The 25,409-nt window shown below is 34.2% G+C and overlaps 1 protein-coding gene across 1 annotated transcript in view; it reads left to right on the forward strand.

The window, feature by feature from the left end:
- LOC105618729 (AF4/FMR2 family member 4) overlaps positions 1-25,409 on the forward strand; it is a 223,657-nt gene that overhangs the window by 144,847 nt on the left and 53,401 nt on the right. Inside the window, exon 6 of the mRNA XM_012200263.1 lies at positions 1,565-1,608. Coding sequence (XP_012055653.1) covers positions 1,565-1,608 — 44 coding nt within the window. The remainder of the gene's footprint in view (positions 1-1,564; positions 1,609-25,409) is intronic.

Raw genomic sequence — 25,409 nt, forward strand, 5'->3', positions numbered from 1 at the left:
AGTAAAAGGAAGGGAAGGTAAGGAAGGAAGACGGTCGGGAACGTAACGGTACCGTACCGTAACGGTAAGGTAGTAATTAGTAGTCGCACGTAATATATATATATATATATATATATAATATATGTGTGTGTGTGTGTGTGTGTGTGTGTGTGTGTGTGTGTATACACACACACACACACACACACACACACACATATACATTCCCGACTGGGGATTCCTTTTTGCGTGCGCGAGTAAATTGTAATAACGGCCGAATGCAAAATCGCTGCCGGCGTTTTCTCCGCTCAAACGTCGCAAGAATTACTCGCGGACTTACCGGGAATGAAATAGTGCGGGTGCGTTCGCAAAATTGCGCGGCGCCCGGTGGAATCCGACCGGTGTGGTCGACTTCGCGCTCTTGCAGATGAAAGGAATCGTTACGCGGTATAATACCGGCTTTTTGTAGACTGTATAATTACCGTTTAGCAGGTAACTCCAAGCAGGTGCGTGCGCTTTGTGGTGTCCGCGTTGTGTGTGAGAAATATGGAAATTTATGCTCGATCTCTCTAATACCATGTCATACATCACGTAACACTGAAAAAAAAAGTTACTAAATCTTAATACATATTTCTTTGAATAGTTATACTTACTGTAAATAAATATTTATTTAATAACAAAAAAAATGATAATTAAATCAAATTAAATGGTTCTTGTAAAAAGTGGCTTTTACAAATTAATAATTTTCAAATAAATATATGTTTACATTTAGTAAATATTTACTTAGAACTATTTAAACAAATATTTATTACAATTTAGTATTTTTTTAAATGTAATGATAGGATTAATTTTATTATTATTTGATGAAATATTTACTTATGGGCTAATTTAAATTTAGTGACAATTGCTACTTAATTAGAGTAGCAGGTTCGGTAATTTGTTGTATAATAGCGTTGTTAATCTATTTTTTTTTACGACATTTATTTGCGGTAGACACTTGGCTGGCGCGGTTACAAGTTGATTATTCCGCGTCAAGTTTCGCGGGAGCACTGCTGAGACTGAGATGTTATTTCATTCGCGATTACAAGAATGCACGTAAAGGGCCGGCCAAACCGCGCGATAAATTTCTATTATACCGGGACAAGGGTCCTCGGGTATCAAGGGAGACGCGCGGGGACACGCTGTAAATTACTCGATGCGGAAACGAGAAGCGAGGAGACAAAGTACACTTTCGCGGTTCCCTTTACAAATTTTCCCAGATCCGTTTAATTTCCCCGCTGTTGTTTTCACGAACTTTCCTCCTTCGTTCCCTTTTGCAACGTTAAATCCTTACCCCGACGTTATTTGACAAACTATGTGTAAACTATGCCCGAGTTATTTGCCGTATGCCATTTTGTAGAAGCGAATATAATTCTCGGTAGATATGTGCACGAGACGTCTCGTTTAATGTTCTAATGGTAGATTAAATTCTGCAAAAAGGAATAGTGCACGCGTGATTGGCTTGATCCCTTCCGGGGGCAGAATACAATATGATCGTAAAAGCTGATTGTCCTGAGTAAACACTGAGTCTTGAATTTTTCTTTTGCAGTTGACAGAAGTCGCCCCACCAGAGCCTGTAAAGTCATCTCGTGAGTATACTTAAAGCTTTCTTTAACTTTTACAGCTTTTACACTGAGAGAAATGTTTTTGGTATTTATGATTAATTTTATGGTATCAGAATTGGTTGTTATTGTAAAAATGTTAGTAATTATATTTATAGTTTATTAAAATATATGTAATTGACACAGAAAATGACTAGAAATTATAGTTAAATTATGATAATTGCAACTTTTATGATAATAATTATATTTATAATCATTTTCAACTATATATATTTTTTATAAAACTAAATATATCTAATTATTATTACTAATATTATAGTAATATACTACAGTAATAGTATTATAATAAATTATAGTTCCATGTAATTATAGTCACAAATATACCAAAAACTTTTATCACTGAGAGAACAAAAATTTTCGCACTTATAATTTAACTTATAATTTATAATCATTTTCATACGTTTTGTAGAACTATAAATATATTGTTATTACTAATATTACAGCAGTAATAACTACAAAATTCGAGTTTCCAACTATAATTATTTTACCGTATAATTAAAATCATAAATACCAAACACACTTTTCTCTCAGTGTACAAACTTCTATATATGTCGTTGACTATAGTGAGCATTACGTGCATGTCGCCGACAAGTTTTCCTCGATTGTAATTCCTTCGAGATTACACGAAAAAAAAGTAAATAATCTCTTTTGCGCATTACTCAAGCGTATAACGACATTTGCATTTCCGCGTAATTGGTATGCGCTTGTTTACTTTTATATGAAATCACTTGCTATGTATGGGAATATTTAATGATTATTATATCATGTTTTTTAAAAAAAATTGGACATGCAACATGATACTCGTCATGTCACGCCGCTGCATTTTCACGAAGTTGAAGTTTTATTAACGTCAGCGCTGAACGCGTCGCTGTCAACTTTCGAGCCAGTGTACTGGCGTTTACCGCAATTTTTCGCGATAAAACACACGTTGTGTCAGAGTACAGAATATAGGATCACCGACGGACATAATTTCCGGAAACTGTCCGCTACATTCACCGACGATTAAAACGCGACGCTGCGTATATTGCTCGAAACGATATTTTAAAGTCATGCGCGTAGTCGAATGGATATTAATCGATGCGTCTGTAATTCGCGCGTGCAGTATCGATATGGAATTCACGGGTCGATGCGACAGTTTTATATATGTATGTGCCCGTTTAACATGTTTTCATTAAAAAAAAAAAGAAAGAGAGAGAGAGAGAGAAAAAGGATTGGGAGGAACATTTTCGCTGCGACGAAACGCGCGTCGAACATAAAACCTGTGGATTCCGCGCAAAATCCTCTGATCGTCGATTTCGCGAGCACATTTCATGAATCAGCCATTCGACCTCTGGCATTCGTTCATTTAGCCGTTTAAGCGCGAAATACGCGTTATTTATTCGCTCGTGTGATTCTCGTGCGACTCATTATTTATCGTGGTTACGCAGGCCGTTTCGCGCAATACGAGTTGTTCTCCAGTTTAATCTCGTTATCAGTTTCTTGTAACGTTTTTATTATTGGGGCCCATTTCTATCAACATAGATTAACATTAATCTTGATTCAATTTATTCTTCATCTTTTTCTATTTCTTAGAATCAGACAAAGAATAAGTTGAAGAATAAGTTAAATCGATATTACTCTATATTCAGAAATGAATATGAATCTAAATTTTTTTATTTAAATAAATTATAGGTATATTTTAGAATAAGTATAATTTTATTATTCTCTCAATTTCTCGAAGTAAAATCTTATTCAAAAAGAGTTAAAATTGCCACTATTGAAAAAGAGTGAAAAAATTACATTCTTGAATAAAAGTGGCAGATTTTTATTTTTTTGGAGTAAAAATTCATACGGTTGGAGTGAGATTCATTAAAAAAAAAAAGTAAGATTTCTTTCCTTTGGATTCCAAACTTTGGAGTGAATCTTATTCCAAAAAAGTGAAAATCTGTTATTCTCATTCAAGAGTGCAAATTTTTCACTCTTTCAATATTGGCAGTATTTTAACTCTTTTGGAGTGAGATTTCATTTCAAATAAAAAAAAATTTAGGGAGTATAAATAGAATTAAGCGAAAGAACTTATTAATTTTTAATATTTAATTAAAATAAAGATTAATATTTAATGAAACATTAATACTTAAATATTAGTATTCGTCATTATGTATTATAAAAAATAATTTTTCGTATAAACAATCAAGAAATAATTTTTCGCGTAAACGTCTGGTATCATGAACAACAGAATTTTACGGAAATACTTTCCGTTTGTTGTGTACGATAAAAGTGCAACCATGGCGGCTTGAAAGCGTAATATTCACATTGGAGGCATTTAAATATTTGACATCTCCTCGCGGGGGCACCGCAGCGCACCGGAAGCTTTTCAGAGTGCATTTATATACGTTAAATTCAACCTTCTTCTCGATATCATAGGAACTCAAGAGGTACTATTAAAAGTAAATTAACACTCTCTGTTAATATCCGCATCAATATTAATGTTAACGTCATAATTTACTAACATATTGTTTTGTTAAACGAGCAGCCTGTTTATGCAGGAATTAATTACAGGCATCGAGTGCTGCATTCATTACAATAAATAATAAATAGTAAAACAGGCTTGATCGGCGAAATTAATTTGCGCGCGAAATCGATTTTCGAGTTGATCGGATAATTTTCGAGAGAAACGAAATTTTCAGAAAGATTCTCGTTCACTTCGTTAAATGAGCACGTAGATCACGAGAAAAATCTGCACATTTGTCGATATTCCGGCATTTCTAAACGAATGTGGAAGGCAGAAAGGGTTACTGTTTCATGAATTAACCATTTCTCTCCCTCCCCTTTCATCGTTTCCTGTCCAGCGCTCGAATGCCAGTGGCCACTTTACAACGACTATTATTGGAGTTACAACCGCCCCTCGTCAACGATCCGGAGTCGGGTGGGACGAATTTGCTTCTCGTTGTGTAAATTTGAACTAGTCCTCCCCGATAAGCTTATTTCGCGCCCTTTACATGATTGCATTGTGCGTAACTCATTGAAGCTATTCAAGGAAGAAGTGGCAAGCTGATTTCTGAAAAAAAAAAAAGGATACATCGATATGAATATTTTTTTTATTAAATTCTGTATTTTTCTTTATAAATAGGAACATATTTAAATTATAGGCAGCGTATAAATAATATTTTTAAATATAGATTCTAATGATAGTCAAAATTATAGCAATAACAATAAAATATTTTTATATTTATAAAAATATATCAGGTATTAACTAGATATGTAACACAGTTGTATTGTACAATCATTGTTATGATAAAGAGATTAATGATTGCACAAATTTTAGAATCAGTTGATAAAAATCATCGCTTTTAAATAACGTGAATAGTAAACTACTTGTAAAAGCTACTTGTAAAAGAATTGAATTTTTTACACATATAATGATGTTATAATTATTTCATATTATTATGCATACGCAGTTGCAATGTTTTACGCAATTGCATTAAATTAAATCTCTCAGTTCTTCGTGAAATGATTTAGTCGGTGAGAGTTGGAAATTGTCGAGGGACACAGATCTGGAAAGAGATAGGATTATCTGAACGCCCACGTTCTTTCTTTCTTCATCGGAATTTCACGGAACAACATCATATATACCGATGCGACGCGACGCGGTTACGACTTATCAATTTATTTCTTTCTAGAATCACGAAGGTCGACAGTTTCCCGTTAACGAGATTCAGTATATCTTCCGCGAAATGCAACAAGATCTTTCGCTGAAGAATTCATTCGAGCGAATTTCTCTTCGGGAGAAATCGGAAAATATCATACATTCTGAAAATTCGATTCAGTGCGAGATTTAGTGGCAGAAATTGGAAGTACATCTGTATTATTACACTCACTTCTCGTTATGTCATCATTATTGAAATATAACGAGAAAGGAAGAATTTCGATATAGAACATAGTTTTGTACAAGTTTCGCGGAAAGTTTCGAGGAACATCGGAAAAAGAGTCGCGTTGCATTGCATTGATTAGAATTCTGGTTGAAAATGGACAAATTAGAATTTTTTAGTTGAATCTACTACAATTCTAGTTGAGATAAATCAAAATTCTGATTGATATAATCAAAATTTTCTAATTATTCATTTTCAACTACAAATTCTCACAAGAAAACCCATAGAAGTATCCTTTCTGCTTCTTTCAACTTTTAATATGTTGTTCTTCAGGCAAAAATGAGAAACTTATTTTTTACAAGGACTCAATTTTTAGGTGATGCAATCTCTCTTTGAAGAAAATCGATTTTCTCTTTTGAAACTAATATCATTGAAACTGTAATAGACAGAAAAAAATGTTCTGAAATGAATGGTTTGAAAAATATTTTATAATAATAATTAAGAAAATTTGTTTAAATAAAAACGGTTTTATTTATATAAAAAATAAAAAAATGATTTTATACAAATAATTCGTCGATAATCAGGAAATTCCGTGATATTCCTTGATAGTAAAAATTGTCAATTTCTCGTCTACAAAGTTCGTCTGAATTTCGGTTGAATCCTCCTATTTGAACTTATTAACGCAGAGTTTCGACCGAGTTTGTACGCTCCATTGAGCAAATTAATGAGGACCGCGCGACATTATTGAGCCACATGCGCAGGCGTGCACGTGTGACATCATCGGCTGCACGTAATACTAAATTGTTGTAATATCGTGATCTGCGAACTCACCCGATGAACACTATTAGCGTAACGCAGATTGCGCAACATTATATCGAAAACCGCTTACGATTTTATTATATGCAAAATAGACTTTAATTTTCAATCGATAGGTTCTTTGATTTCAATCAATTTGCGATTTTTGCCCACAGCGTTCTCTCGTTATTTTATCTATTATAATCTAAATGTTGATTTAAATTTAATTTTAGTCTAACTAGAGAGAATCCTTTCGACCGCTTCATTTATTATCTAGAGTAGTCTAAATTTAGAGTTCGTTCAGAGTTTATTTTTACTTTAGTCAGAGTTTCTCCCAGTCGTTTTATTATCAACTAGTTCCGTTTACATCTCGAAACTAGTTCACCGCGGAAACTCACGATGAGAAATTCCCAAAGGGCTGCAGTTCCTATTCAAAACACTTTGTGAAGAAAAAAATCCCGATGTTCCTTTAATAAATAAGAACGCCGTCAGGCGAAGGACTTAATTCTGCGAAGCGTATCGCTTCTTGATTAGCGCACGAGAAGCAAAGGAGTCGAGTCGAGGTCGTGTTGAGCTGATTAAGAGAGGAGGGAAACATATTAAACACCGGAATCCCGACACGCGTGCGATACCCACGCCCACAATGTTCTCGTCTACCTGCGCACGCATGCCCACGCAAGTTAAACCTATATCCACCTCTTATACCGAGGGTGGCGTCGGTCGTCACGTCGTGTTAATGAGCGAAGGTGCGATCGCGTGACCGACGACCTTTGGCGAACCTAGGGTAGACGCCGCAGGGGTGAATGAGGGATGAACGACTATGCCGAATCGTTCATCCCTTATTCACCCCAACGATCAAACAACTCGACAATCGGCGGCAATCGTTACACATAAAGTTTTTCTTTTCTATAGGGAATTCTCATGATTTCCTACGTCGAACACTAAATGTAGCTAATAAAGTTTGATGATCTAAAATATTTACGAACTGAATGCACAGTTTGTCCTAAACCCAGAAAAGTTAAAAGTTGAACATGTTTGCGTGTCTAGATTTTTTGAATAGAAGAATACTGATTGTAATAAGTATTTTATTTTATAAAACAAAAAAGTATTACATATTATCTATCATTGGTTTATTACAAGTTTGTTATTATACGATATAAGATGGAATTAAAAGTACAAAATAAAATTATCAAATCATGTGCCAAATTTTTTCTTTTTTAAGAATTCATGATTTTCGAACTTACACATAAATTAAAAATTCTCTGATTATTAGAATTATATTTATTAAAAGTGCATTGATAATTTAATTCCTTGAGTTAAATAACATGCTATTTGTAATTTTTATGTAAATTAATTCATTTCTGGATTGCTTAGTTAAGAAATGCAATGTTCATTTTAACGTATAAATTAAATATCATTTGACTCACACTTAATATGTATTTTTAATTCTTTTTAATAAATTGTTTTAAATTGACGACATACTGAGCAATGATGACTACTGAGAAAAATTTCTAATTAAGAATAAATGGAAATTCTGATTATGCCAGAATCAAAATTCTGGTTATTTCAATTAGAATTATAATAGATTCAATGAGAAAATTTGTTCATTTTCAACCATAACTCCAATTAATGCAACCTGAATCTTTTTTCAATGTAGAAATGATTAAAAATCACTCTAGTTGAGTCTAATTAATGGCATAACGAATTTAACAGTATGAAGGGTTAGATTTTTCTTTTATTTTTATGGTGATTTCCTAGATTCTTATGTTGGGAATATAAAAACGTTTATGGATTTTTTGAGAAATTTGTAACGATACAAAGTGGAAATACGTTGGAAGCGATATCGATATCGATATCGCGCGAATCATAAATATGTTCTATAAAACGGCATTTCGGCAAACGTCTGGCGAATGAATCGCGCTTTCTCGAGGTATACGCGTGAAACGGGATTACGATGAATTACTACGTGCTTCGCAGAGTCGTCGTGGAATTCAGGAACGGACGTCGATCAATGTCGGTTGGTTCGGTACCGCTCGTGAGCGACCTAGTGAGAAGCTTCGGTTTCCGGTTTCCAGAAACTTATGCATGCACGAGGTGACGTAACAGACCACATCCTCGATCTTCATGAACTATATACGTACCTTTTCATGTATGTTTCCTTCACAAAGATCATCTTCCCTCACTTGTTTCTGTCGCCTTTCCTTTCCTCTCAACATTATTCTTTCCCTTTCTGTCATATATTTTCGTCTCTTCTTTTTTCGCAACTCTCCCTATCTCTTCACTAAAAGAGCAATTTTGCTGAAGGATTTAAAAATTTAGTTGGATACAGAATATCTAAAAGATAACTTTGCTGAACCATTAAAACATTAGGTAGGACGACAAAATTGGTTGCTAAAATATTAAAACATTTTGCAGCATTGCTCATCATGCATAAGATTTCTGCAAAATAATTTTAATGATCCAACAAAATTATTTTCTAATCTAGTCATATTTTTAGATTCTTCAGCAAAACTTCTCTTTTAGTGTTCGCGCATCTCTTTCGTCATTCGCGAGACTTTTTCGCTCTTCGCTATTTCATCTTCCTTTTCGCGACTCTTCTTTCTCGCTTCCTAGTTTAACTACGCCGCCATCATCCTCTGCTCTCCTGGCTCGTTCTCTGCCTCATCCTCTCGCTTCCGTCGTCCGCGATACGTCGAGTAGGATGAGCAAGGGCGACGAGATGAGGAGGTTGGTTGGTTTCCATGGAGACCAACCAGCTTGCACTGGCATCTCCCGGTTGAACCGCCGTCTATTGCGCCGCGCTTTCGCTCGCCTCGCGAAGCGACGAGGACGACACGGCGGTAACCAGTGAAACCGAATTGTACGCGCGAAATCCGGCTTTTCTGAATTTCATCGGGCGTCGTCATTGAACAAAGTACAGTCTATTTTCGAGCTTCGGTTATTTTCTCCCTCCCTACTGCAGAAAGGAGCGCTTTCGTCGACAAGGATTGGTCAAGGGATTGGTGAAAATTTTTTTTGAATAGATATATTTAGGGACATGCGGATATAGGAAAATGTATGTATAAAATTTTCTGCTATTTCCGTCCACTCTCGTTGGCGTATGTCTCGAATTTATCACCGCTTCTCGGCAGAATAGTTATGAGGCTATTATTCAGTTGCGATATGAAATTATCACTCGAGTATGGATAATGTATTCACTTTAGACAATCTATTAAATTGCGATTCTATTTATAATGTTTATAACTGAAAAAAGAGTCTGATAGCATTAATTAAAATTCTAGTCGAAAACAACAAAGCAGAATTTTCTGATTGAATCTATTAAATTCTAGTTAAGACGATCAGAATTCTGATTGATATAATCAGAATCTTCTAGTTCATTTTTACGAAATTTTTTTCTATGTGCACTCTATGAAAAACATTTGAAAGATCGAAAACACTTACATAAAAATAGAATATACTTATTTATGTCATAATTATAAATAATTCTATTTTGAATTGAATTCTATCACGTGGATTTATAGATTATCTAAGGTGAGGATATATCATTTAACTGTCAAATGATAAGATAAGAATTAATTATTAGAAACTATTTCGACATTTACAGTCTATTTATTATTTTATACTTGTATAAAAAGAGTTATTACTAATTTTTTACAATAATACATGTGATAAGTTTGCTATAGTACTCTGCGACAATTTTTTAAATATTTGATGCAGTTCCAAGCGATATATTCAGTACTTTTAATATAAGTTTTCTCCCGAATAACTTACATTATCATCTCAGTCTACGTACGGATTTTAGTGAAGTACCTAAATTTAAATAAATACAGATCTGAAATAATTTTGTTGAACCATCAAAATAATTGTGTATCCTGAGAATCCTATTTGATTGATTGGATCAACTAATCTCTTGTTTGACAAATAAATCCTTGGTTGATACAATAAAATGATTTAGTTGGAACAAAAAATTATGTGTTATTGAAACATTTTACTTGTTTCTAATAACACAAGAGATTAACCAAATGGGATTGTTAGGAAACTGGAGCATGATGAACAATGCTGCACTACAAAGTTTTTACATTATAAAGCTAGTATCTGCATAATTATTTTGATGGTCCAACAAAATTATTTTGGATCTATAGTTATATTTTTAAATACGCCAACAAAACATTTTTTCCGAGTAATATTAAAATAAGAATAAAGTGTTTATTTATCGATTAGTTTAGATGCAAAGAGTTACGTGCAATTGCACTTTAGCCGCTGTCGTTTATTTTATTTCGAGGACGGTTCCAGCCAGGTTTGCTCTTTATAGACTGGTCCGTCGGATAATCGTAATAATTATCCAACGAATGAGAGAGAGAGAGAGAGAGAGAGAGAGAGAGAGAGATGCGTCGCGTTGCGTCATTTCGCGACGGCCACCGCGACACGGGGAATTTCAGGCTTGCGGCAGTAACTCTGCCGCACCACCATCACCACCATCGCGGTGCAATTCCCGTGACATTAATTATTGAAATCGCCGTCGGCGTCCCATCCAACCATCTCGATCCCCTTGCCTCGCCTCCCTCGTCGCAATCGCCTCGGCCGCGATCTCGAACTTCTCTCGAGCATTTCCGTTGCCTCTTCCACCATGCTGCTTCGGCTTATCCTCCGCTAACCGACAACCTCTCTCCGTTACCTCTTCCTCAGCCTCGTTTTCTAGTTCGGAGGAAGTCCCTTGGGTTAACTTCGCCGAGGAACAGCCTAGAGACTACGCTCGCTTAATATTCAATCGCCTCAGACTTCTCTCACTCTTGTAAAGCTAAGACGCGCGCAGACCAACGTGAATTGGAACGCTCGTGCCCGGAAAGATGGAAAGTGTCCAATAGATTTTATTTATAATGAGATAGAATGTGTCGTATCTTTTTATTATGGCGCGTCTCTCATCTTATACCGTAATTATCATGCTCACTTGAGTGATAGAAGATCGGACGAGAGTAAGAAGTTTCGATAGGATTCGCATTTTCCTTCTTGTGCGATCTTCACATTGTACTTTTTACTTTTGCTGCTGCCCAGTTTCACGAGTGGCTTTAATTCATTACGTGACAAGCTGATATCATCCATCAACCGTGGCGACTTTGAAATATCGTTAGATGGTCGGCCCCACGCGAGGGAAGAATCTACTGCACAGTTTCGTGATTAGACGTCTTGAAAGCGGTATTTTCGATCTCGCGTAGCTTATTATCATTTGGTTCAAATTGACCTTAACGTCATGAATCGGTGTTTTCTTTTTCCGCTGTGCTTTGCATGAAAATTTCGCGGCAAGTCAGAGAAACGAGCCGCGACTGCGAGATCATGAGACAGTATCTCACGTATGTGTTTTAAATCAATATTTTGTATAGCTCACAGCGACGCGATTCGAATTTCCGGGTAGAAAAACGTTGATTGGCCAACGGGAGGAAAATGCGGCAGAAAATATACAGCGAGAGCCGCTCATGTATTCTTTGTCGGACCGGATCTGCGACGGGAAATGATACCACTCGCGCGGGGTGTCAAAATCGCTGCTTCAAAATTAAATTTCGATGTAGTTGCGACAGAATTCAAGATGAAATGAGTTTATGGATGACGTTTCGCGTTCGAGATGGCTGTTAAAGGGACACGTGGATGAAAGAGACATGTCACGTTCTTGTGAAATTGAATTATCGCTGTGAATGAATCATTAGTCTCCATTATAAATCTCATCTATATAAATTTTAATTTTTATGTATAATTATAAATATTAATATAATAGTAATATAGTGATATAGAATTGAATTAATAATTCTTCTTGTCATATTGATCTAATATGATTATTCAATGAACTTGAAAACTACTAATATCAGCATAATATACATTATGATCTTGACACATTAATTTCAATCAAAATATATTTCCTGTATGAATAAAAATTGGAATATTAAAAATTTTACGAAAGAGTAAATTAAATCTCGAATGTTGACGATGATTATTAAAATCGTCAGACAGATACGTCTATATTTAACATTTAATGCGATGTACAGGTCACTACAATCTATAATTTTAATCTCGTGAAGCCTTTTGAAACGAGTCGAAGAGATAAGAAAGTGTTACGGAATATGGGTCAGTCTGTCGAGACCACAAGTATTATTTATTTAAGTAGATTGCTGATTAGAGACGATATTAAATATACATGCGATCAGGGAATATTGCGATTAATTTGATTATCTCAAAGCGGAACGCTACTCGCAAATTGATAATATTTAATCAGATTTTCTCACCTTGAAGGGTATAACTTCGACAGATTGTCTTGATTTGATTATTTTTATTTGATATATATATGAGGAAATAATGACGAGTCACAACCAATAACGTATTATTATACTAGTTAGATTCAGATTTTTATTTTCTGATTAACTTGTGATTAACGTGATGATAATGTAAAAATTATATTTTTCTTGCTATAATCATTAAACTGATGGTTTTGTAATAAGTAAGTTTTTAAATAAAAGTTATCACTAAAGTTATCAGTTTAGTGATTAATTATGGCTAGAAAAATACAACTTTTTACATTATCATTAAATTAAGTGAGATTAAGTCTAATAAATTAATTGATAAAGAAAAACTGGACTTTAAACAATATATTTTTCATTTTTTATGAAATTTTTATGAAATTTAATTTAATAATTAAATTAAATTAAATTAAACTAAATTGATTAATTATATTTAATTAGATTGCCAATTAACACTCCTTTTTTTAATTCTGAGAAAGGCTAACATAATTTCTACGTGGTGAAAGTATACTTTTTCTGAAATCGATTGTCAACTGCGATTATTATTTAAATTATTTAAAATATATGATTGATTTATTTATTATTCTTATATTACGGTAGTCGAGGAAGTTCCTATATTTATGGAGTTTTCGGATTTCATACGTTTGCGTGTAATATTTTATTTGACGCTTTGCGTGTTTTTAGATAATCTTAGGGGCCCGGTCAGCGTGTCGCGCTGCGGCGAGCGATCGCAATCTAACCATGTGAAGGCTATTTAATATTACACGTGGAAATTCGCTTTAACGGTATTACACTGATAAGCGCTCTTCCGCGGGAGATCGTTCAATTTCTGCAAATTAAAGCACGCCACGCCGTCCATGGTGGTTCTCTATTCACCCTTATGAACGTTGCTCCGCATAAGAGCCGATACTTTTATTCAAATTTCCCATCAGCTTGCAAGGCGTAAGCGTATGTCGGAGTGATTACGCGCGTTCGGGACATAATGGCATAAAATTGCGCGCGGCAAGAGAGATGCGCTATCGCATCGCGGGTTTTTACGGTTCAGTCAATCTACTGTAGAATGTATTGACGTAAGTGTGCCGATAAACTGCATTCTGCGGTTTGTTATTAAGCCTTAAATGCATGGCGCATCGTACCCCCTTTCGGACGTGTGTGCGTGTCATCTATTCAAGCGGAAAATTTTCGAGCGGGAACTGGATATCGCGAGTTCGTTTCTACCTTTCCCCGTTCTTATCTTAAACGATTCATCTTCCGATTTTTTTAGACTTCGAACGGAAACTCGAGCAATTCATTTCTTTAGATTTCAACCGGTTTGGAATGGTCTTGAACGAGATGATAAGAATTCATCACTTAGTCTGGATTTAAAGCATGCTTCGAACGGTACTATATCAGATGTCCTTGGCAATCCGAAAAACTTAGTGTACTTATGACTCGATTACGTAACCGTGTGTCGATGCACAATCCAGCCAGAAGACTGACGTCATTGCCGTTTATATATGAGAAATATATTGTGTATTACTAAACCATTAGTGAGGTATATTACAACTATCCTTAGAATATAGATTGCAGAATCTAGACATCTCAATTAAGGTGACATATGTGAATACACTGAAAAAAAAAGAACTAAATTTTAATAAATATTCGTTTCTAAGTAAGTTCTAAGTAAATATTTAATAATTTTAAACATATTTGGTATTAGAACAATTAATTTGGTTTAACTATCTATTCTTTTTATATTGAGTAAATATTTATTTATTGTAATTAAAGAAACTGCGTTCGGAAAGCACGCTATTATCGCTATTGTCATTCTATCTTTACCATCTATTAAAAACAAAGACAGAATGATGCAATAATGCTGCGCTCTTCAAAACGCTTAATACATTGGAAAATGAATGATACAGAATTTTGGTTGTTTAGATTTCTGAATAAAACTAGAATTCTAGCAGTTTTAATTAAGGAAATTCTGAATGTTGGTGATTTTAACTAGAATTATAATAGATTTAATCAGAAGTCTAGTAGACTTAATCAGAATTCTGAAGCATTTGTGTTTTTCCATCAAAATTTCAGTTAATTCAACCATTTTTTCAATAAATTTTTTTTTGCGGATGTATGTTTTTTAAATATATGCTACTCTTTAATGGATACTATCATTTTAAGAGATCTATGTATGTAAAAACTGTCTATGAGTTATCCAGATTCTATAGTATTCTAGAGATACTCTAATAAACAGACAAATTAAATTTTTGTTCATTCTGTGTGAATATTGACGTCGCCGGTCTCCTAATGAACTGCGAGCACACAGTGCGTCATTTCATCGTGGAAGTTATATTTAACGCGCTGAACGTCAGCAATTCCCTAGTTTCGTTCGCTCGTCTAGAATAATATATATAATCTCATCGAAGATAACGATTTATTAGCGACGATAACACGGATACATATGATGGCGTTTGTGTACAACACACCTGTTAAAATCCTGAGAGCCCGTCAATTACTGTTTTATTTATCGAAAATGTAATCAACATGATTATTTCTTTCACATAATTTACTATATTAATGCCAGAGTATGGTTACTATTAGTTTGGTTACTATTAGTTGGTTGGCTATTAGAGCTAGTTCCAGAAACCTGTGATATACTCTCTTTGAAAAATCGTCGGCACATAATCATTAGCGTGAGAAATACGGTGGAAATGTTGAGCAACACTTCCCCAGGCACTGTTAGCGCTCGTCTTGCACAACTCGTATCCCGTAATAATGTCCGCCACGTCCCGACAATCCCCTGTGTTCCCTTCGTTGCCTTCGCTGATCAGCGAGCGCTTAACATCACAATTCCGTCATTAATTAGCGTCCTGGCCACTAACCGCGGATATAAATACGACCGGAAGATCGCGTGGAAAATATCGCGTGTGCTATAAATAAAAATGCATCGATGTTTATCGAGATCGCGAATGCGGAAAAAGTCATCTATGTGTATTACATACGCATCTAAAAAAAATTATTATTGCATTTGAATATATATATTTTATATCGGACTATGGTAAAAAACCGATGCGCAATAGACTGAAAGAGAAAAATGCAATTACCGTAATTTAACTATAATTATGATTATAAAATTTAATTATATTAATAGTAAGTTTATCTAAACCGTTATTTAAATAAATTAAATAAATAAGAAAAGGGCCAAAGAAGCTGATAATATCACAATTAAATTCAATTGATCATCGATTTGATAATGATGCTACTAGCATTTTGATGTACTGTAAAGCACTTATCGTTAATAATATTTAATGTAATATTTTTTTCAATAAGTTCTTTACAGTGTTTGAAAATGTTAGTGCTATCATCAAATCGACGATCAACTTAATTATTGATATTATTGATATTATTATTTCAACTTCACACATAGTTTATGAATTCCGTTTCAAGTCCGACAGTAAATGATAAATAATTTATACATATAATTGAAAGACGTGTTTGTAAATCTAGATATGAATATTATTAAGCTCAATCAAGATTTATCTCGATCGTATTGGTATTTTCTTTGATTATTTTCTTTTTATTCCAAACTATTTTTTGATAGAACTATAAATATAATTATTATTACTAACATTATAGCAGTAATAATTATAAAAATGAAGCTCGTAATTATAATTATTTTATCATACAATTATAGTCACACGTATCAAACACTTTCTTTTTAGTTTACACTGAGAAAAATTTTTAGTTGAAAATTTTTAGTTGGATGAATAAAAAAAATTCTGATCACATCAATCAAAATTCTGATTATCTCAATTATAATTATAATAAATTCAATAAAAAATTTCGATCACATTTTCAGTCAATTCTTATTAAAGCAACTATATTTTTTTTCCAGTCTATGATGTGAGATTTATATGCAATAATTATGAGTGATTCTTTATTTTAATCATAATCGCAGACAAAGATTAGAAAATAGGTTTTCAGGTGACGGCGTTAGTCTTGTGGAGTTTCGTCACACGTCGGACAAGAAATTGAAACGGCAAAAACACGCGTCTCGCACGCGAGTTTATAAAGTGCAGTCTGAAGAATGCAAGACGGGATGATTTCCGAGTCTGTCTTTGATCGTCCGCAGGATCATAAAGCGCACCAGTTCGTGGCGGCTTTAACCGGCGTCAGAAGACTGCAGATCGTTAAACATCCACCTGCATCGACTAGCTACACTTCACTTGCGCATCCTTTTACGACAATAGTTTAATGCGTGGTCTTTTCTCTCTGTCGCGTACTGTGGCTCGCCTTTCGCCGTGGAGGAGGTGTTAAGGGAGTGAGCTCATAAAATATTCATACGATGGTTACGGCGTTTTAACGGTACACGTCGGTGAATTCGTGAGGCTCAGGCAGATATTAAATACTCGAGGAACGAGTCGAATCGAAAAGTACAAATCTTTTATACGAATAAAATACCTTTTTTAAATCTTCAATTTATGATCTTTTAATTTTGTTAATTTTTCAACAACAACTTTTCAATTGTTCGTTTTTTATCGTAATCAACGTTTCTTTCTCTTGCCGTGTGATGCTTGGAAATATTTTAAAATATATGTATTAATATTAGGACAATATTAATTTTGGTGTTAATATCAATTTGGATATCTAATAAATACAAATTGATTTATTAATAAAAAGTTGGTCCATTATTTATTTTTAATACATATTCTATCTTTGCTGAAACAGTCGCTCAATGCTTGAAAGTTAGTAATGGAAATTAACAATGTTGTACTATTCTTTTAGTAGAATATCTTTCAATTATTTATATAAATGATATTGCAGGAATAAATTTTCTTTTTATTCTATTTTCTAAAGTTGCTCTCTGTTCTCCAAAACTTCAATATCTTTCTTAGTCAATATAATCATCTGATTTTAATTTTTAATATCATTTGTAGTTTTGAAGAGCAGAGTGAGAAACGGATTTCCTTCTTCAATATCTTTTACGTAATTAATAAATACAAGATATTCTGTTAGAAGAATGATGTAATATTGCACTGTTGCAATTGTACTATTCAAGCATATACACAGAAAAATACATACTATATGCAAATAATAATTACTTGTTTTACTTGTTTTACTTTCAAAAGTTCATCTTTCCGCAAATCTATCATAAGTTTGTCACACAAACATAAAATTTATTCAAAATGTATTCTAAATTCTAATAAATTTGATACTTCAATCAATATTATTTAATTAAAACAAATTCGTTTTGCTTATTATATAAAATCGATGAATTTTATAATATATTCTTCAAAAGAGAGAAAATAAATTCTTATTTTGAATAAATAATAAAGTTTTTCTAAAATTTATATAGTAAGTATATTTTAAAGAATTCTTTATCAAGAAAATATTCTTTGTTAAAGATAACTGTTACTTAAAAGAAAGAAAATATATTGAGTAATTAAATATTTTTCTTAGCAATAAAATAATATTTTTTTGTGTGCAAATGGCTATTTCAACAAGAAATAGAATTTGTATTAAAGACAAATAATTGGTCAATCTTCTTATTAATTAAGCAGGTACTTAGATAGTATTTTCTCAAGCGTTTATACATTATTTTGTCTATTCCCTGTAAAAAAAAGCTTTAATCGACTAACGTCTCCACGTGCGACGTGCGACGGGCGAATTATACAGTTCTCGTGCAAGGTCGTTTCGACGAAAAAGTGCATTCGTTGAATCAATGTTGAATCAATGCTGGAGCACGCATGCACTCGTTCGTTCGTAGTGTTCGCTTATAGTGTTACGTAGCCACGTTTTGCGCACCTTTGCTTCCGTTGGAGATCGATACCTGTTGAGTGCGACCATGCATTCGTGTATATACTTGCGTACATATACGTACACATATATACACATACACACACGGTTACAACGGCATGCGTATGCGTTCCATTCTGCGAGATTATGCCAGCTCATGAATACATAGGCGCTACAACTGTCGCCGGATGATTGATAAATCTATACCACTCTCGCTCAATATTATTTACTATGTACAACAAGTTATCGGCAGATACACGCTTCCGCTTTCGGCAACACGAGAAACTAAATTCCCATATAGTTGGCGAAAGTAAGTCTAAAAGGTGAGATCGATTGCGATTATGACAGTGGAGGGAAGTACGCCACTGTATTTTGCGATTATGATAATAATTATTGTTAATACGTATTATTAATTGCGAATACTAATAATAATTGTGAACACTAATAATTGATAATAATTAATTTTCCAATTAATAATGAAATTTATCGTCATGCCATTTTTAATGGCTTTACAGGCAATGAACATTAAATCAATGCTCGTCGCGCGCGTGCTTAATAATTCCATAACTATTTTATCATTGGGTAACACCATGCTGATATTTATGATCACATTACATTTATTACAAGGGCTACAATTGATCGTACAAATTAACAATAATTTCATTTCCAATGATTATCATCTCATTCGCTTTTGAATTTCCTATAAATGCGATATCTCGTTTTAATGCTTTGATAAAAGCATCAAATGCGTTTTCTCGCGGCTGAACGACAATGGGACTAGTCGAGAATAAACTCAATGCGTACTGCGATTAAATTAATCGGCTTATTATTTATTCGTTCTCGGTTTTAATAAGGCGAAGTAAATCGGAGCCGCAAACTTTTCAGCAATTCAGGTTTCATCATCGTATATCGCATTCAAGACGGTGACTTATAATTATAGAATCAGAACGTGCAATGTGACTTAACGGATGTAATTACTTCCAATTCGATTTTTCAATTACTCGAATTATTTCGGCGTCATTCGTCGCGATCCAGCGCGTATCTACGTTACGATTTATTACGCCATATCTCGCCATACATCTGATTTTCACGTCGGTATATCGCCAACCATTAATTTCCGCTATTATCAGTATTATCGTTGATCGGTGTTCATAACGTTCTCAAGTTACGGTAATTACCGTATCGTCGAGTGCTATTAATTACGGCGGGAGATCGATGAGCATTGCGCAGTTGTCCTCGATGGAGCACAATTTAATAAACTGGCACTAAATGAGAACCACTGTTAAAAAGCGGGTGTATAGTCTTCGACAAATTAGCAATGGCATGTTGAGAATAAAGTAAGGATTATGAATACGTTTAAAGAGTTAGTAGTTTCAGAAAGAGAGCGATATTTTTAGAGTGATGTGTCGAGGCCACGTTTCTTCTTGAATGATCTGAAGGACGTTTCATTATTATCCGCATGATAAGGCTAATAAGCTTTCTACAATAAGCCATTACCTAAGTTTAAGTCTTAAGCCATAAAAAACCAATTAGTCGAATAGAGTGAAAAGAATAATCGATTCTGATTGGTCAATTTGTTATGGCTGAAAGTTTAGGTAATGATTTGCCTCGATTGTTGAATTGGTATAGCACTCGTCCCGAAAAATCGGAAGATTTAACCTCTGACTGAGGCAATATTTTTCGCAATAAAATTATTTGCAGATTTAGATTCACTTTAACATCTTATTATTAATATTTTTATAATATAAAACTGCTTATTAGCTACATAAAAAATTATTAAATTGCTTATCGATTTAATAAGTAATGATTTAATAAGTATTATTCTGGTTTTGTTCATGGATGTGTTTCAAAAAAAAGATTCGGCACACAATTTGCAGATATGTGTGCAGAATTTATATGTATATAAATTCACACAGAAATATTTAAGTAAGATCCGTTTTAACCGAATATAAGATTCCTCTTATTTAATTAGATAAGGGTTTATTTTGTAGGAAGTTCATAAGATTTTATATACATTTTCTTAAACATTGTATTCACGTCTTCCTGTCCCATAGAGAACTTTGGATAATAGCAAACTTGTTGTGAAGCGCGTTACCCGATCTTGGCTTCGTTTCCCATCGTTCCGGTTCTTACATGTTCGCGTTAGGGCGGATAAGTTTTCGCGGAGGGAGATACAAAGCGGGTTGCACTACCGGGTACCCTTCCAGGGGGATTGTACACACGGGGAGCCAAATTAAATATATGAATATCGATCGCTTTTCTCCGACTGGCGGTACATACATCGTCGATCGCATGACCCACTTGCCCAATTACGCTGTATACGATGTCGCGGAAGTGCTAAATCATCGCGTAGTCGCAACACTGTAATACTTCTCAGATAATACAATCGGACTTCGCTTAGCATATTGTTGTATCATCCGGCCTGATTGTCGGTCGATTACGTCGTGTATTATTTCAGACTCCGATATGATGTCCAGCATAATTTTTTCATAATAAGTAGTGCAGAAAAGAAAAACGCACCGTTTTTGGATTTATGAGAGAAGCGGCGATATATATAAAGGAAAAGAAAATCTTATGACTAAAATTTCTATCTAAAAAGGTGTAAGTGAAATAGTGTTGTTTTTTTTAAATTTAGATCTTCTGGATAAAAGTATGAAAAAGTTATTTAAAAAATTGTTTGGGGAACACTTCTGGGGAACAAAATTGAGTACATAATTAATATTTATATAAATTTCAATATTCTTACTTAATTTTCGAGATATTCCCTAAACGTTACGAACTTTTTAATAATTTTTGCATCTAAAAGGCTCAAATTTACAAATAATATTTTTTCTTTCATTTATAGAATAGAAAGATCGTCAATGAAAAGATTATAGTAGTATGTTAGTTTTCAATTTAGTACAAAATCTTTTTTATATATTATTTGAGTTGAGTAAAGTAAATTTTCTGATATAATATTATCTTAATAATTTTTATGTAATAATTTTTGAAGGAGAATTAAAACTGTTATTACTTGGGTTGGAATAGGAAGTTCTTTTTATTTATATCTTTTTGAATAGAAATCGGCTTCTTTTTAACATCATTTAATACAAAATAATTCATAAATTACGACCGAATTATGATTTAGTTTCACATCGAGAGAAATGCGAAAGAGAAATGTGAAAGAGAAATGCGCCTTTTATTGGTACCGCGTAAGAACTTCCGGCGCAAAAAAAAATTCCAACTGTTTAAACTATAATTCACTTTATTCGCCGGGATGCTTGCCACGCTCCTTTGTTTTCCCGCCGCAGAATAGTATTTATAATTCCAGTTACAAACTACGAAGGAAAGAAGTAATGCGATGAAATGAATATTTCACCTTATCTACCCGCACTCGGCAGCGCGATAAACAACGATCGTTTCCGTATCCGACGAGTATTCGCGCGTAGCGGCACACGCCATTATCCGAATCGAAGGGTGGAAAGATATATTATGCCGCCTCTCTCGGCTCTTGCCTCTGAAGAAGTAAATTGTCGGCGGCAGGTTGGCCCCGACGTCAAAAAGTTCAACGTCTGCTGAGCGCGTGGTGGGAAGGGATCGAAGGGACGATGGAGGGTGAGAAGCAAGCTAAAGCGAAGGAGCAGCAGGGCAAGACGCCCGCGTAGTTTATTGTGAGCGAGCGCGAACGGTAGGAAAGAAGACAGAGAGAAGAAGGTCCATTTTCCTAATAACGTCCTGGGTTCAGCCGTACGCCACGTCGGAAAGGTTAGGTAGGTTCTCTTGTCGCTGTTCTACCTCGTTTTCACCCTCTTCGCCACCTTTTCCTGCCCTACGAATCTTTTCTGCTTCCTTCCAGCTTTTTCCATCTACACCATGCCATATTTATAACACTGAAAAAAAAACTAAATGTTTGAATAGTTCTAAGTAAATATTTTTTAAAGTAAACATATATTTATATTATTATAAAAATATTGTATTTATATTTATATAAAAACCATTAATTTTATTTAATCATCATTTTTTATTGAGTAAATATTTATTTACTGCAAGTAAATGTTTACTTAGTTTATTAAAAAAAATATATAAGATTTAGTAAATTTTTTTTCAGTAAACATTTTTTTTCCCTTTTGCTTAAGACCGCCTTTTCGCCACCCTTGTGTGGCACGAGCAACGCCTTTTCTAACCCGTCACTTACTGTAGGGTTGCTTCGGGGGTTGCTCTTCTAACGATAAATAACTAGACAAGGATGGATAAGACCGAATCATAGGAGGGAAAGACCGTTGGAAAATAAAGAACCATCTTGCGCGTTCATCTTTTCGTTAACGGCTGGTGAACATCTCTTTTTCTCTTTCTCTCTCTGTCATGCTTTGATTAATTAATAACGCGACGAGAAAGGATGAGTAGGACTTCGTCACGCAATTACTCGTTAATTTTCCGTGTGTCGGGCTGGGTAAATCTTGCCCGAGTAATTGTGATTTTTCTGTTACGCCGAGCGAAGATGAGACCGAAAAGAAACATTACGAAGTTGTTATAAGACTCTTTTTCATAGCATCGTTTTAACAAGCATTTTTAATTAACGCATTTGTTACTTTATATTTATTTCAAAAATCGTGTCATTACACGATATGAATATTAAATGAAGAACATTAATGTGAGGAGAGCAAGATATTCATCCGGACGAGATCCATCAGGTTATTATATCAAGTCTAATCGAGCAGAGACTCGCGGAATTTTTTCTCGAGGCGTAAATCATTTCTTTTATAAAGATGACAGCGAACAACCGTGAAATACGTAATTCAATCTCGTATAGTTTATTCATACGATGTGATTGATCGATAATTAATTATCTGAAATTATCGAAGCCCTTTCGATACCAGACCTTCTCTCCCCATCCCCTTTCTCTATACGTGTCAGGAGTAACGTGATACTCCTATGATCAATCGCGAAACTCATTTAGCCGGGTCGACGTATGACTTTCTCGATTATCTACCGGAGAGCGTATGACTGCCAATTAATCCATCGAATATGCTGACGTGGGCGCTGGAAAGACGGCAAACCATTTAATGGTTAAAATATCTACGTGTGACGCGCGAGAAGGAAATGGCACGTGTTTGTGTGCTGTATGTATGCGCATACATGTGCAAGTTGCATACGTGTGTTGGTCACTGCTAAAAGGCCGGCGAGGTGGAGTGTAGGAGGGTCGATAACACGTTCTCCCACCACCCTCTTTATCTTCGAATACCCTTCGCTCGGCTTCTATGCGGCCAGGTCGGAGTTACTTAACGTGATTAAATCCACTCCTGCGATCCCGCCCTCCAGCTGTCCACGTATCCATCCTTTTACCCTTCCCCACCTCCTGTTTCCTCTCTTCTAGCTCGTGCCCTCGTTACGTCTCTCGAATCGCTCCACGCGTGTGTGAATAACCATGCGAATCCATGTATATATTAACTAATTCGCGCGATTGACTGGTTTGTGTTTTATTAGTGACACTTTTGCACGCGTTTCCTTTTCCCCATTCCATTCCCCCTTTTTTATTTTTATTTTTTTTCCTTAACGCATCAGACGCGAGATCCAACGCGTTTTAGTTATGGCGAATTCGATTGGACGCATGCGTGTGTGCTGGTGCATATGAGTCGTTGTACATAAATTGACGCAAAGATTTGTATTTAATTCCTTCAGACTCTGTGTAATATACAAATTAGAAGACATTATCCGTTAAAATTATTTAATTCTAACAACATCATCTGAAATCAGATGTACATAATAATGTATATGTTAGAAAAATAGAAAATTTTAGAAAAAAATTAATTATTTAGTATGAATTACTTATTAAAGTGTCCTTGAATTGAATTACAAAAAAATTTTGTTAACATGGTTTCAATAAAATCAGGTCTGAAGTGGTTGATACAAATAAAAACGGGTTATCCTTAATATATTTTATCGTGCTATTAAGTAAAACCATGGCATGACGATTTGTCTTAGCGTCGAAATACTATCGCGTCTCCTGATATGTGTTTTATAATTCGAAATATTTGTACTTTATTACTTTTACATTCAGATTAAATCAGTGCACAAGAGTTTTAATATGTACCAATGCATACTAGTATGTCTAATTCGCTATTAGATAAAATGTTTCCCCACTTTTATGATACGTTCGTTGCTGTTGAAAGTTTAAAGGAAAAGAAGACGAGCTGCCGCACATTGCCATTAATTACTTGACTGATTTATTAGTTTGATACGTGATCTGATAGGTATATCAGGAGATTTACATGTTTTATCTGCGTATCATATTTATTATTCACGTCCTCGTGAAAATTTTCATGTTAACCGTTTAAAGCGGTTCTATAAATCGCGGATTTAAATTTATTGATATAATTAATTTAGGTTTATGTAATAAATTGAGGGGAATTCGAAGAATATTGTTATACGCATATATTATTAATTGATCGATTTCTGCGTAATGAAGTATGCTAAGAGAAATTGCGTGTTTTTCTCTACATTTTGTATTTGTTATTGGCCATTTAGATTTTCAATTACGAGATTGAAATCGAATCATCGTTTTGACTAATTTTCTTTTATTGTGACATTTATCGAAAATATGCGATGATATTCTTTAAACAAAATTGTTTGAATTTCTAATCACTGAAGAATAGACTCTGCATTCCTATGAAGTTGTCACTATTGTTTAGAATGAGTAGCTTGAAGCCGATCATTCTCTTTAAAGTATCGAGTAAAAAAGAATGCCGATGGAGTTGAAAGAGATGCTGATACACTGAGAAAAAAGTGCTAAATTTTAATAAACATTTATTTGAGAATAGTATTAGCTGAATATTTATTAAATGTAAATACATATTCACTTGATACACAAAATCAATTTGATTTAACTATCATCTTTACTAAATATTTATTTACCACAAATAAATGTTAAGTTGATATTACTCAACAAACAACTATTTAAAATTTAGTATAATTTTCTCTAAGTTTAATTCTTTCTAACTAAACACAAAAACTAAGAGAATGCGCAGTCTGTACTTATTACTACATTTATATGTAACTATACCCGAGAAATGAAATTTGAGGAAATTTGAGGAAAT

Source organism: Atta cephalotes, assembly GCF_000143395.1.
Source record: "Atta cephalotes unplaced genomic scaffold scaffold00001, whole genome shotgun sequence".
Classification (NCBI taxonomy): domain Eukaryota; kingdom Metazoa; phylum Arthropoda; class Insecta; order Hymenoptera; family Formicidae; genus Atta; species Atta cephalotes.